A 15,023-nucleotide genomic window follows, 5' to 3' on the forward strand; every position below is an offset into this window, starting at 1 on the left:
CAAAGTCTCTCTCTGGGAAAGACTTTTGACTTTTTTTTTTTTTTATCTTAGAGATTAATCTGTTTAGTGTCACGGATCAATAATCTGTTCAGATTTCCCCCTGCTGAATTTTAACAAGTAATAAAAACACTAAATTTGCAACTAAAGGTTGGTTTGAAAGCAACAAATGTTGCTGTCACAGCAGTGTGAGCACTAACAACACAATGACAGACTTGTGGAAACTCTGTCAATGGCTGGTGGTCACAAAGGTTTACACAACTGTAATGCAAACAGTCGGCCACACAGAACATTATGTAAGACCCCAGGTTTCTAATGAAATTTACACACGATTATTTCTGCAAGGCACATTTGCTTTTTTGCAGCTTCTCCCTCATTTGAAATAACCCCAATTGATGAATGAGCAAATAATCAAAGCAGTTTTTCAATGTTATTAAAGAAAAATAAGCAGAATAGTTTTTTTTTAACTTTTAACAAAAGGATAGAAAATCATCAGTCAACTTATTATATTGGATTGATTCATAATGCATGGACTGGTAATAAACATAAATGAAAACCTTCCTGCGTCACCTTATCAGAGGATTTAAATCTATCCAAATGGTCCTGCTGCCTGGGTTCAGATCCAGCACTCATTTGCAGCAGGCTTAATCTCTTTTGGCAAAGACTCATTAAGATTTCTAAAGACAGAAGGAAGCTGAAGTGGGTGATCCAACATTCAAACTGCTACCAATTAGTATGAGAAGCTGAGGTATTTCAGCTGATAATTTTGTCTGATATTCTATTTTCGGTCTGTTAAAAAATCAGAAGTATCGTTTTGTCCTATCAGTTGTCCCTATAGTGAAAATATTTAGAAAATATTAGCAAATAAGCGGAAACTCCGTCTTCTTTTCTGGAATTTTTGGATTACATTTTTACCTACTGGTTGATTTTCTTTCGACTTTCTTTCTTTCAGCTAAGAAACTAACGGCATTTATTTATTTTGTCTTGATAAACACTGTTTGCTGTTGTTTCAATACGAAACAGAAAAGATCCGAGGTGCACATGAAGGCACCGCGGAGGAGGCAAGTCTCTGTTGCTATTGGCACTCATTTGTGTTCCTCAAAACAGTCCCCGCCTCCAAACTATTCAAAGGAAACAAGAGAAATTGTAGTTGGCTCCACGCTGAAGCTCCAAATTCGATCAGCATCTCCCTCGGCAGGTTTCAGACTCTGTGGGAGGACACCAAGAAAGTTATTTTTACTTTTTTCAGTTTTCATTTTCAACAACAATGACGTTCAGGAGGCTGAAGAAGGTGAACTCCAATGGACCGGACAGCGGTCCCGCATCTCAAGACGACATTTATTTCCCTTCGTCAAAGTCGGACAGCTGCAGGACTATGGACACACCGAGCAACTCCTCGGAGGTTTACAACTACAAGACCCTGGCTTACTCGGGGGGGACGCTGCCCAGAAACTACAAAAAGGTATTGCTACTGTTCCTTTTAAAAGTTTATTAGCTGAATGTACCTGCAAAAGTTTATTTATTTGGCAGGTAAACCAATAAATTAAAGTTTTATTAAATTTATTTAGTGCTTTTTTTAACTTACAAGGCAAAAATCATTTACACAGTAATTTCTGTATGTTTCCTATTAGTCCTTTTATTATTTAAGCAGAGACTGTAAGCTTATTAAAAGGGTTATCAAGTTATTGTATCCAGTGAGTGGCTGGTCGGCGCCACAGGACATCTTATAGCAGCCCATCTAGAGGCAAGGGTGCCCACCCAGACTCTGAATCTTATGTTGCATGAAACAGACTTCGCCCATGTTCTTTATGCCTTAACATCTTCATTTAGATGAAAGTGATCTCTAAGATTAAACACATGACTCATGACTGATAAGAGTTTTAGTTGAGAACAGGTAGATTGTTACAAAAGCAAATTTGCATTTGATGATTCATAGAAAGTTTGTCACTGTTGTCATTTTAACAGTAAGTTGCATCAGAGCTACAGGATGCGCTACAGAGTCCGGAGGGACGTGCTTATTTGTTTAAAACTTACAGCAGTTAGTCACAGCATGCAGATCACCTGCCCGGATCTTTCGCTTCGGGCTGTTTGTCTTCTTCCTTCCCTGAGCTGTTTTGCAGTTAGGGACAGCCGTTGACTTTGGGGCAGGTAGGTGGGGGTGGGTCAGCATGAGGATCAGTGTGATCATTGTTATTTACATCACCTGCCATGGTTTGAATGTTGTGGCTGATTGTGATCTGATTGGTTATAAATTGGCCCTGAGTCTTCTTATTTCAGGGGAAATGATTTTAACCCGTGGCCTACATATTAGTCTGGATTTTAGGAACGGTTTCAGACAGCCCTCATCCTTTAGTCCATGTTGCGTAATGCTTAATGTTTATACTGTAAATTTGTTTGGCTACTGCATCAGTCGCTTTTATTTTCCTCTCATGAAGCTGATTTCAGTGAATTCTGTTACTCAACTTGCTTTGGAGTTTCTGCCCAAAGAGCACATCAGAGTTGGAAAAACTCCTTTCACAGTGCCCTGTTGTGACTGAGGCATAGTTAAACCCACACACATACGCTAGTGCGCCGGGTTACAACACAGCATTGTGTACACTCGGGGATGGAGATCCTGCTCGAGCCACCCCTGTTGGTCTCTCTGGATATTTGGGAATAAATGCACTCATTGAGACTCCTCTGGGTCAATTCTGTAAGTGTTGGGACATAAAGAAAGCAACATTTTACTACCCAGAGAGACTGTAGCACAAAGCAGCCTTTCATTGGAGCAGGATTTGAAAATGATTGAGCTGGAACAGAGGTGGATTGATTCAAGTGATTTTAGTGGAGCCTTCTGGACAGATACCTGCCTTATTTACACAGTTAGGTGGGGCGGGGACCTGAACTGCTCCTGCTGGTGAGTTGGCTTTTCTCTCAATGCTGTTATTGTGCTCACCTCTGTGTCTTATTTGCTTCTTTTAATAGACTGAACTTGGTGTAAACAGCGCTGCAGTTTTTAGATTGGTTGACAGTTTGTGCCTGAAGGCAGCCAATTTGCTGTTATGCTTGTAGGTATGCGTGCAACTTGTTTTGATGTAATGAGTAAACAGAGCAGCAGTCACGCATTTCTGGTTTCGTCAACAATATCTCCATGCTGGTATGCAGGTTAAGTAGCTTAACAATACCAAAACACTCTTGGCTCATTATTCGAGACGACTGGATGGACTGGCCACTGATCGCTGAAGTGCTCAGTAGGTGTGCCTAGGAAATGCCCGGAGGGGGAGGGGGGGAAATCCTCATGAGTAAACTTGAAGCTACGCAGGTGTGTGACATGCTTCACATCTTGTTTCGTTTTCTCCTTGCAGGGTGGCGGCTTACAGAAGTGGAAACCCCTTACGCAGACGCCAGAACCACAAAGGTACAACATCCCTCATCTTTCTCTGATATTTTTTTTGGACTTTTTAAATTTTTCCCTCTTACTGTGCCTTCACATGAATTTTTTCACGATGGCATCTTCCTCAGAAAAATGATTCAGGGCGAGCAGCCTCATATCGGAGTGACTAGCAGTTGTTCAAACAGGGGGAACACTGATTAAAGCCATTGTTAAGGGAGGTTATAAATATTCATTGAGCCTCACTCCAACAGACCGTTGTACTGTTACTGTACGTCTGCATGTGACGTCCACATGCTCCTGCATACAGAGGAAGTCCTGTGCAGCCAGTGGAGGAGTTTTGTTATGCAGTTTAGTTAAGGATGCAGAGAAACACAGACATTAACCTCTCACTGACTTTCACTCTTCCTTCCTCTTGAATTTTGTGTTTGACGTACATAAAAGGCTGTTTTATGGATGCGTCAGAATAAACATCATTAAGCTATGTTCGAACAAGCTCTAAAACCATAAGCCATACTTTTATTATTGGACTGTGCTAGAATAGATTTGCACCATCGTTTATCTCATTCTGGGCAGCCTACTCCATGGCCCCTGTGACAGAAAGGTGATATAAGCCTCTAAAGGATATCCCCGCTCTTTAACATCCTACAGTGTCACACCCTGACCTTATCATTTCAAACTGACCATGTCTAATATAAGCACACACCATTGCATAAATTACAGAAACTAAAGCAACTACACAGACTCTGCTGGCTTTGAAGACTACGAGTTTAGAGATAAAACTAAAAAGCTGTGATTGTGGTTCATGTAACCCCCATTAAATTTAAAAAAGGAAAGGACATTTATGCCTCTGCTGTGTTGGAAACAGAGAAAACTTCTCCTTAACTATATCCTAGTGTTCAAGGCGACATCTATAAATGTCCTATTTTGTCCAAATCGTAGTATAAAACCCATTCATCCGCCCATTGTCGTAACTAAATGTCCCATTCAGGGTCGTGGAGTTGCTGGAGTTGATTCCAGCTATAATTGGGTACACCCTTGACAAACCCCCCCTTGTTTACCCATCGTTTATTGAGATTGTTTGTACCGGTTAACCTTCTTATTTTTCTTGATTCTACAACTGAATCAGAAGGTGAATACCTCCTTTAAGACTAAAAAGAATTAGGCATCAACTGTTAGACCGACATGACTCTTACACGATCACTTGGTCTTTGCACTGCTACCTTTAAAAATGTAAAAGAAGCAGCGTTGGCTGCAGCAAACCCAGAGGAGAGTTTGTCCAGTTAACAGTGACAAAATGTTCCTTTTATCATTTTATTTTAGGAAGGTGGTGGTCCTGGAGAAAAAAGAAGAGGAGGCATTTGGTTTTGAGATTCAGGTAAGTTTGGGAGTGATATTTGGGGGGTTGGAGTGGATTTCTGAACTTCTCGAGTGCCACTTTCACGATCCGCCACTATCTCAGTCCACAAATGATAAAACCTAAGTGACAGAAGCTTGTACATCCTGTTCTGTGTAGGAAAGGTCACACATCAGTCAATACATCAATAAACCCGTTGATGTTAATCTCATGACTGTGGAGATGCTTTTATTTGTACTTTTTCTCCCAGCATCTGTATTTTGAGCAGTGTGGTTTATTCACATGCCTTCCATGTAATACCTGCCCCGCTCTGCCCTGCTCAGCAGACAGAAACTTTTCACTTCTGACCTCAGTTTGTCTCTGATCTCACTCGTGTGCCCTGAAGCTCCCTACCTCACAATATCGGCTCTGTTGCTCAGACCTCATTCTTTAAATAGATTGCTAAATGATTAAAGCGTGCGAGTACATCTTCACATTATCGTGCTTTGGCGGTCTTTTTAGACTTCTTGGACTGAAGTACTTCTTTGAGGAAGTGATATAACTATATCGTTCTATTTCTGGATTTTTGCTGCACGTTCCCACCCTTCCTGACCAGAAGGAAGTGAGATCATGAGGACAAGTTTGATGCTACACAGAGAAAGAGACAGAGAAAGACAAATTTTTGTTTTGTTTGTTTTTTTTTCTCTCGCCGTCTGCTCTGTTAATACTGGGAGTCGAGGATCGAGCACATCAATGTGATATTTGCATTTGAAACAATATTTGCATGGTTGCGTGAGAAGGAAACGAGCAGCAGGATCAGGCTGATTTGAATAGGATACAATCTGTCAGGCTGAATTCGGGAGCAGATAGCCTTTATAACTTGAATTTTATTTTATGGGATACTTCGTTTTCTTTTTTCTCTCAGCTGGAAGTTGGTTTTCTTTGTAAGGTAGAAGCTCCTTCAGCAGCAGCATGCTGACTAACAGTTTTGCTGCTAGGGGAAGTCTATCTATGTTCTGCAGTGGTCTGACCTTCTGTAGAGGAGCTGTGGTGACAGAAACTAGGAAGAGCATGCAAATATGTATGGAAGTTACAAAAACGGTTGCCAGAACAACAAAATATTTGGCCTTTGAGTTTAAGTAATGCTCACGTCATGTGGTTAGGTTAAAGTAGCAAATACAACCCAATATCCTGGAGTCAGATTGAAGTTTTCAAAAGTAAATACTACTTGTTATAGAGGACATTTATTACCCTTGAGTAGTTTACAGCAATTACTTTTTGATTTTACTTTTTTTGCCAATCTTGTCACTTTTGCTTGCAGCAGTTAATAAAACCCAACAACTGGTTATGAAATTGGTCATGTGATGATAGAACAGTAAGAGTTTTTACAACTGTAATTTGTCTTTTTGTGTTTTATTATTTATTATTTGTGAACTGTGATGAGCGGGGCATTAAAATAACTTCAGTGTCGCGCACCAACCGGGCATGTTTCATCAGACGAGGGGAAGAAAACCTCATTTGCTTCTTTGCGTCACATCTCCGCGTGTTCAGTGATATCTTCTTTCCTGCATTGTCTGTCATGACTTCCTCTGCCGGTTATTCAGTGGCTTTTCAGCGTTGCCACATTCATTTACAACACGTATAAGACGGCACCTAGGCTGGGAAAGTTTTTGTGTGTGTGTGTGTGAGTTCCTTTTATTCAGTGTGATTTTTCTGTCTCCTTCAGACTTACGGTCTTCACCATCAGGACCAAAACTCTGTAGAGATGTGTACGTTTGTGTGTAAGGTCCACAATGACAGCCCGGCTCAGCAAGCAGGACTTAAAGTTGGTAAGCAAACTTCCTCCTTCTGTATGTTTTCCTCTTTTTATCTGAGCTGTATTTAAGCCTAAAATAACCTGGAGAAAAACTTGAAATAGATTCGAGGGGAAGCGAGCGTGACACGAGGCTTCGGTTCAGGTCGTTGTTTGCCAGCTGACGCTTGTGTAACGTGCGTCAACATAAGCACTCGTGAGTTTCTGTTGGTTGTTTAGGGAAGCACAAAGAAGACTGTATCCCTACTCATTTTTCCCAGTCAACAAACAAGCTGGTGATCGACTACTCACCAACGTGGCAAATGACACAAAAGCAAATTAACTTTGAAGGAAGTGATATTTTTTTAATGTCTGGCTTCCTTCTTAAAAAAACAAAATAAAATGAATTTTAAAAAAATGAGAAAAAGAAGTCAAAATTACAAACAGCTAATGTGTTATAACTAATTAATTAAACCAGGAAGTGCATTCATATTTTGTGTTTTTGAGAGACTGGGGAAAGACAAGAAAATATTTTATCAAGTGAATTATCTCAGTCTTTGAGGCTTGTGATTGGTCAGTCACAAGCTGTCCACACCCAGTGTTATGTTTCCATTATGTCAAAAAAGAGGGAAGGAGATTATGTGCTGCTGCTCTTACCGCCCATTTTCTTCAACCTGCGTCTGTCACTTTAGTTTCACTTCCTAAATTCCTTGCATACTCGCTCCATTGTCCCCCCCACTCTCAGTCTTGCTGTGAACACAATGACTTCATCGCAGTGGGGACTTTTTTTTTTTTTTTCTTTTGAAAGGTCAAAGTAGGCTAAAATCTCACAAAAGATGCTGTCACATGAGTATCCACGCCGCATCTTTTCCTGCTTTGATGAAACTGAAGTAGAACTTTGTGACATACACGACTTTACAGCTACCCAGATGTAAACGGTTTAATGGCAAATAAACGCTTTTCTGCGGTCCTGTGACGAGCCATATGCCACGAAGGCACGAACTAGTCCTTCCACATTTGTCTCGCACATGTGTTGAGGTTTCATTCAGAAGTGTGCCTCATCTGGCTGCTTCGTGAGGCGCGGCTGGCTAACATACACGTTTGTATATTTGTGTTTGTGCAGGGGATACCATCGCAAGTGTGAACGAAGCCACCGTGGAGGGGTTTCGACACAAGGAAATCGTTCAGCTCATCAGAGCCAGTGGGAACTCGCTCAGGTACACAGACTCACAAAACCCAACAACAGTGGCTTCAAAACACTTTCCTCAGAATTTGTTAATAAGTATGCTCAGTTCATCGCGGTGGCTAAACGGTTGATAGAGCTGACAGGATGCTCACTTCATGGTTCACCTCTCTAACTCTAACAAAAGTGAATGTGTTTCACATGGGAACAGAAACCAAAGAAGTTTGAAAGGTAACAGAGGGCCAAATCAGGAAAGATGAGAATAATTTCTCACAAAAGTGTCGTTTTGGTTTTGAGATTAACGTCAGAGAGGCGGTACATCCTGAATTCTGTTAAGGTAACATGAAAGATGTTAGTTACAGTTTTTCATTAACAATGCAGATGGTAAACATTTGCACTGGCATGAAACGTGGCAGTTTGCTTTTATTGTCACTTGCATAAATGTTCAGTAGGATAGGAAAACAATCAGAAGATGCTATTTCTGTTTTTGGAGTCCAGGAAAAACTTGAAAAATAATTGAGGTTAACTTAAAAAATCCTTCCGTCTTGTACTCGTTTAACTCTCTTAGAATAATTTGTGTGCCTCAGCTTTATTATCTGGCACATCGCCGTTTAGAGTCCTTATCTGTCGGTGTGCTGAGTGGGTGTTTTTAATTTGAACCACACAGTCTTCTTCAACCCCCTTCTCTGCTTGTAAAAGATTAAAAGAAAGTTAGCATGGTGTAAGATTCTCTGAGCTGATGCAGAAGAAGTGAGGCGAACCGCATCAGAGCGCCAGTGTAGACACACTTTACAGACTGACATCATCAAATTATACTTACAGTTCAAGTCAGTAAAAGCTGTTAGAGTGAAAACGAGCTCTGTATGTTCTCTCGCTCATGTTATTTGAACAGATTTGCGGCACTTAAGTGGAAACTGTGTTTCTTGTTCTCCCCCCTTGCTTGTAAACCAAACCCGTTCCTGTTACTAACTTTATGAAAAGAGCCTTTCATATGGTCAAGTTTTATTTATTTATTTTTTAAATCGCTGTTTTCTGCCCTTGTAGTTTTTATGCGCTTCCTGCTACGCCTGTTAACTCTACTGCCTTCTGGTTTTTCGTTTAAAGGCTGGAGACGGTTTACAGTGACTCAATTCGAAAAGCTGAACTAGAGGCCCGGCTGCAGTATCTAAAGGTGAGTTGTTCACTGTTTGTCAGTGGTGAGTCAGAACGGATGAGCGTCCAGCAGCCTCTCACACACGCGCACCCGCTTAAACATTAAGTTACACGCTGGATATAGACACCACACCTCCCTCCCTCCACACCTGTCCCTCCAGCAGCACCGCCACCTGTTACATTTGCAGTTTGTGCAGCAGGCCCACTGATGGCTGCACACATTCTTGACTCGAGCTGCCTGTGAAGTGGCCTTAAGTGAGCGAGCTTTCCCCCAAGATTACAGCAGCTGTCCTTTTTCTAATCCTCAGCGACACAGCTGCCTGAGAGAATAAACCAACATTTTAAAACCTGCTGCTGAACACGGCACGTTTGACGCACAAGATGAAGTAAATGTTAATGTGTAAATAAATGTGACGTGGTTGTTGACTCATTTATGAAAAGATAAAAAAAAAAAAAAAAGTGAAATGAGTGAAGGCCGCTTATGCAACGATGACAAGTCTAAACTTCAGTTAACAGTCTATGACATGTAGATTTACCATCTTCAACTCCGTTTTAGTCTGTAGCTTCTAATTCTAGCCACGTGGCATGTTGGTTGCCTGCTCAAGCACTGATCTAAACTGGCACCGTATTTTTAATATTATTATTATTTTATTTTATTTTTTTGTTTAGTACACCTGTGGTGTGGGCTCAGATGATTTAGCTTTATTGCTTTTAAAGGTTGCACATGAGGGCGGTGGATTTCCTGTCTGTATGTTGTGTTGTTTTGTTTTCCTCTTGTAATCAATTCCAATATCTTGTGTTGTCTTTTAGCAAACGCTTCATGAGAAATGGGATGAATATCGCTCACTGATGGTGCAGGAGCAGCGCCTTGTTCATGGTAGGTGATTTTTTTTTTTTTTGGCCTTGTGCAGCTCAACTTGTACATGCATACAGAGTCTGCATTCTTCTATTCTACTTTATTAGTACTTTTTCCACATCCAGACAAGATTCCAAAATGTAGTCAAATTCCAGGTCACACTAAATCCCAAATGTAAAAAAACAAACCATAAATTAATTAAAAACAAGTTCATGTACATGTATCCAGAGCATTTTATGTCATCCTGATAACCAACTGTACCAATCACATTACCTCTTTCTTGAGGGGGAGAGAATCAGGATGTGCATGACTGCTGCTTTGCAGGAAGTCCTGATTACATAGTAGAAAACAAACAGCTCGTTGCTATAGTCGGGTGGTCACTTGTGCAAAATGAGGCAAACAAGACTCACAGAAAATTAAGGCAGTGTTTTTTTCATTTATTATTCATGTTTTCTTTACAATTGGTCAGTTTCCCATGTCCTCACGCTGCCCTTCTTCACCGCAGGTATAGTAATGAGTGACGCCGCCTTGTATGAGTCCCTGGAGTCAGCCGGTGTGTATGGCAGCCTCGGCGCTCCTAGCCCTGCGCTTCAGAGAGCCCTGCACTGCACAGGCAGCACCAGCAGCAGCGCCAGCTTTCTCAGCACGGCCACCGAGGATGACCCTCTCTACCAAACCTGCATATATCAGGCGGATGGCAGCGTGGACTCTGACAGTGCAGAAAAAAAGAAAGAACAGTTACCGAAGCTGCAGCGCCTCCGGCCGACCAGCGAGTTCTTTTCAACGCCCAAGACGCAGCTGACCCGCAGCGCCAGCACTCGCAGCTACGTCAAAGGATCGTCGTCGTCGTCCGTTCCGGGGGAGAAGCCGGGAGCCACGCTGCAGAGGAAGCCCAAACAGAAAAGCTTCCGCAGACGCCTCCTCAAATTCATCCCCGGCTTAAACCGACCACTGGAGGAGGAGGAGAGCAAACTGTGAGCGGCAAACTGTTCACAGACAGCAGAACTAAAGACTTAAAGTAATAATTACTGCCAAACTAAAGTGCCAAAGAAAACAGCAAGCAACCCCAAAGAGTGAAGAATTTAAGACCAAAGTGTATTGGTTCTGTAGTTGCACCTCTTCCTGTTTAAATGGGTAGACCAATGGACATTTAGCTACATTCGGTAGCATTCAGTGTTTTATGGCTGTACATAAGAAGTTTTTTTTTGTTTGTTCTAAGTTATTTATTTATTTTTGCATGTTCAGTTTATGTTCAGAATGAAGGATGTCCCAGTTTGTACTGCATGCACGAGTTTAATTTTGACAGCTGAATAAAACACCAATGATCACTGTAATTGCGTTGCAGAACATTTTGTAAGAAAAAACTTTGATAATGACTTCAGATGACTCAGGCTGATCATATTTTGTCTTCTCTACTCGAGGTCACGGTTCCCAAAAATAAAACCTGTGGCTGATGATTATATGCATATTATTTTGTGCAGAACTTGCTTGAAAAGCTATTTTCCTCCCCAAGCCACAACTGTTTGTGGGAATTGTAGCTGCCAAGCTTAAATTAGTGCCAAGACCCCGAGTGTACACACAATCTGTAATTTCCCCTGGTGGAGATGTGCTCTGCTCCATGTGATGCTTTTAAATATAGTAAGCTTTTATAATTTCACAACTCTTCCACCGTTTAAGAATCTTATCAGCCGAGTTCTGGAGGTTAGCGTGCGGCTTGGGATGCTTTAGGCTTTTTTTGTGGTGTGAGATATCCAGAATGGAAGCTGTTGTATCTGCTCTGACACAGTTTATTGTTGTGAGAATAGTGAGGAATGTGCAGAGAAAGGCATGACCCAGAATTCCAAACACAACCGCTTTCTTTCAGCTCCTGCAGGCGAATGCTGATTCCTACTCTTCCACACTACCATATTCCCATGGCGGCTTCAGTTGTCCAAAGGCTCGCTGGGTGTTGGGGTGTGTGAGCGTTTGTTGGGCGGGGGTCGCTTGGAGTCTTTTCATTCCTGGCTCCCAGCTGACCCATGAGGTCATGGTGGTCACTCTCTCATTGGCTCTGTTGGGTTGATCCCTTTTGTCCTCTACTGCTCGTTCACAGATGCATTAGGAGTGACGATGCTGGTGAGCGATGGTATGTGGACATGTGTCAAAGCCAGGCCCTCTCATCCTCGTTTTTCTAGTGAGAAGCAGAGGAAAGGACGTCGTTATAAAGGATTGTTATGCGTGTGTGTTGGTGCTTAAAATATGGGGTTGGAGTGAATGGGCCAAATGTGTAACGAGGGTTTAATTAGTCAAGATAATTGTCTTTAGTGCACAATGTGTGGAAGAGCTATATAACGGAGATGTGGGGCCCAAACAAGCAGGGTGCAGTTGATGCTCAGCAATTAACACCACAGGAGATTAGGCTAGGCGTGTGGTTGCTGTTGCAAATATTTGCATGACACCCACAAGCTTAAAGACTGCTGTTGACATAAAGACTAAGTGGAGAATTTGTTTTAGTCTTTGCACAAGTGGGTTTGACAGGTTTGCTTCAGTTTCTGCTTCTTGTGCTTCGTGAACTAATTACTAATAAACTTAACTGCCATCTCTACTGTCACAATAGTTTATGACAATTCTTAGTAAGCTGGATTATAAACCACCTTCTCTCACAATGTTTAAGTGGAAAAGCAGCTTCAGAATTGGAAGTAGGTGATGCAGGTACATGACTAAAGGGAAATTAACAGAATATTTTCCAGGTTTTTTTTGTTTTGTTTTTATATATATATCACGCCTCGTCTCAAGATGTTTCTACTCAATTTAAAATAAAAAATCCAACGCGGAACATGAGACTTTTCTAGCTTAAATTTCCACTTCACTGCATCTGACGTGTGAGATGATGGGCCACTGGGAGCAGTCTACCCGCTAATGTATGTAGCACGATGTCACCTGAGGTGAAGTCCGGTGATTTTATAGACTGCAAGATTTGGAAATGACCTCTGGGGCCAGCTCTTGTGAGATGCCTTTAAAAGCATTATTGAGAACTTTCAGTTGTGTGTGTATGTGTGAGCTGTTTGTCCTATTCATGTCATACTTAGTGTGAGTTCCCTCCAGACCAGGAATGTCAGACATGTGGCCTGAAGGTGAGAACCGACCCCGAATCTAGATTACTAAATACTAATTGCTTAATAACCTCAGAAAGCATGATAATTATGCTAAGTCAATAATAGCTTCAGTTTTATAGCTCTTGGCCTGCAATGTATTTCTAGGTCTTGAGAATGTCTTTGACTGAAAGGGTAAAATACTGCGCTTGTTTAGATTCACTTATTGTCAATGTGTGAAAAATGCACAAAGAAATCCTGCACACTACCTGGGTGGCTGTGGCTCCGGTCGTAGAGCAGATCCGCTACTGATCGTGGTTGGTGGTTTGATTCCTGGCTCCCCCAGTTTGCATGCCAAATATCCTTGGGCAAGATACTAACCCCAAATTGCGTTCATCGGAGTGTGAATGTTTATTAGTTGCACTTGAGTGCTTGTATGAGTGGGTGTGAATGAGTGAATGAGGCATGTTGTGTAGAGCACTTTGAGTACTCCGGGAGAGTAGAAAAGCGCTATATAAGAATCAGTCCATTTAGCTCAGGTGTGCATAGAAGACAATAGCATGCTTGTTCAGCAAAACACACACAGTTCCATATATTCTTGTATGCTTAAGATAGTAAAAATGCCCATAGCAGTTTTATTGCACTTGTGTAAGAAAATTGTGTATATATAGTAAACAAGAAATAACAATAAATAGTGTGGCCCTGGGTGCTTGTAGATTTGATGTGTTATTGATTTTAGTGTGGGTGATTTCAGAGCAGAGCTCACTGTGATGGATCTGAGATTAATCGTGCAGTCCATCATGCTTTGATGGACCTGAAATGTTTGCCTGAGGGCTGACATTCAAACAGCAGATAGGCAGGGGAGATGAGTCCTTTAGGATGCAGTGTACTTTCAGCAGGCAGCGTGATCTGTTGTTGAGAGCAGAGACTCCCTTCTTATCTGCTGCAGAGTTCCAAAAACTTCTACCTGAGAAGATTTTGTGGCTTTGTAGATGGAAGTTAAACTGTAATGGATGTGCATTAGGAAATACTGTTAAAATGACAGTTATATATTTTTCATGTCAGGCGGTTTTTTTAAAATCATTACTGTAAATGGATGCACGTCTTCACACTGAAAGAAAGGTAGGCTGCCACACAATAGGTTTAATGGTCTGGCCCACTTGAAATCAAATTGGGCTGTAAGTGGCCCATTAACTAAAGTGGGTCTGACACCCTTGCCCTTGAGAGACTTTCTGCCTACACCACTTTGTGTGTGGAGAGATGTGCATGCATACACAGACACAGACATGGCTGCTTGGCTATCTTTGCGTGGACATTCAAAAACTCTCATCTAAATGCAATTCTGACTTTTACCCTAAAGCCAAGTCTTAAATTTCAAACAGGCTCTTTAAGGAGTGTGGAAAAAAAAGATAACGTTTTATGCACTCTTACAGTTTCAAACTGAAACTGGTTCTGACAAAGATAGCATAAAATGTTTTTATTCTGGTTTATTTATGTCTTGTATTTGGTTTCCTGTGAGTTCAGTCACTTGCTGAAAGCCACAATATGCTTCTTCTGCACAGCCACATGTAACTTTTGTTACTTATTGCGTGCATGCGTGAGTTTTAATGGACATCTGCAACTGCTGCTACAAAAACAAACCAGCACTACACTCTCCCCAGTCGAGCACTGAACTAGCTCTGAATAATGCCTCTAATAGTTCCTCATACACTGCTCATTACTCCAGCAATAACAAACAGCCATCACAACACACGCGAAACAAAAATGCCTAAATAAAAAAAGTATGCTGTCTCTGGCCTTGCTGTACTTATTTATCTACTTAATTTTAGTTTTGAGCTTTTCATCCAAAGTCCCAGAGCCTTGTTTCGACAGGGTTTAATCAATTGGCGAATCTTAATTTTAAGACTGGAGATCAGAGGGGAAAAAGTTCCACTGACCCCTCATGCACATGCACGTTCCTTTTGTGTCCCTTTACATGCAAATTCAGCTGTAGAGTTAGACTTTTTAAACCAGCTGAAAGTAGCTCAAGACACAGTAGAACAAAATGTGCCTGGGGGACGAGTCCTCTTCCCGTCTGTCAGTTGTGAAAATGAACATTTGAGAAAGGGAAGCGGGAGGGCCTGTAGGACAGAACTGAGCCTCTGTGGTGAAACAGTTCAGACCAGAGTGCTATTTCTCAATCCTGCTACATGCTGTGGCATCTGATTGGCCGTTAGTCCCCTCAGGTTCAAATGCTGGATCAGTGTGCTGATAGTTAATAATGAGG

At 41.6% G+C, this 15,023-nt stretch overlaps 1 protein-coding gene across 1 annotated transcript; it reads left to right on the forward strand.

Moving 5' to 3' along the window:
- Positions 1–8: 8 nt before the first annotated feature.
- tamalin (trafficking regulator and scaffold protein tamalin) lies at positions 9–13,069 on the forward strand. The gene is made up of 8 exons (XM_005918927.3): positions 9–1,459; positions 3,342–3,394; positions 4,691–4,745; positions 6,430–6,532; positions 7,619–7,712; positions 8,783–8,849; positions 9,641–9,707; positions 10,192–13,069. The coding sequence occupies exons 1-8, from the start codon at positions 1,265–1,267 to the stop codon at positions 10,662–10,664; spliced, it is 1,107 nt and encodes a 368-aa protein (XP_005918989.1). The 5' UTR covers positions 9–1,264; the 3' UTR covers positions 10,665–13,069.
- The last annotated feature ends 1,954 nt before the right edge of the window (positions 13,070–15,023 follow it).

The sequence above is a fragment of the Haplochromis burtoni genome, unplaced genomic scaffold (assembly GCF_018398535.1).
Source record: "Haplochromis burtoni strain Fernald_Lab_line unplaced genomic scaffold, NCSU_Asbu1 Contig_31, whole genome shotgun sequence".
Classification (NCBI taxonomy): Eukaryota; Metazoa; Chordata; class Actinopteri; order Cichliformes; family Cichlidae; genus Haplochromis; species Haplochromis burtoni.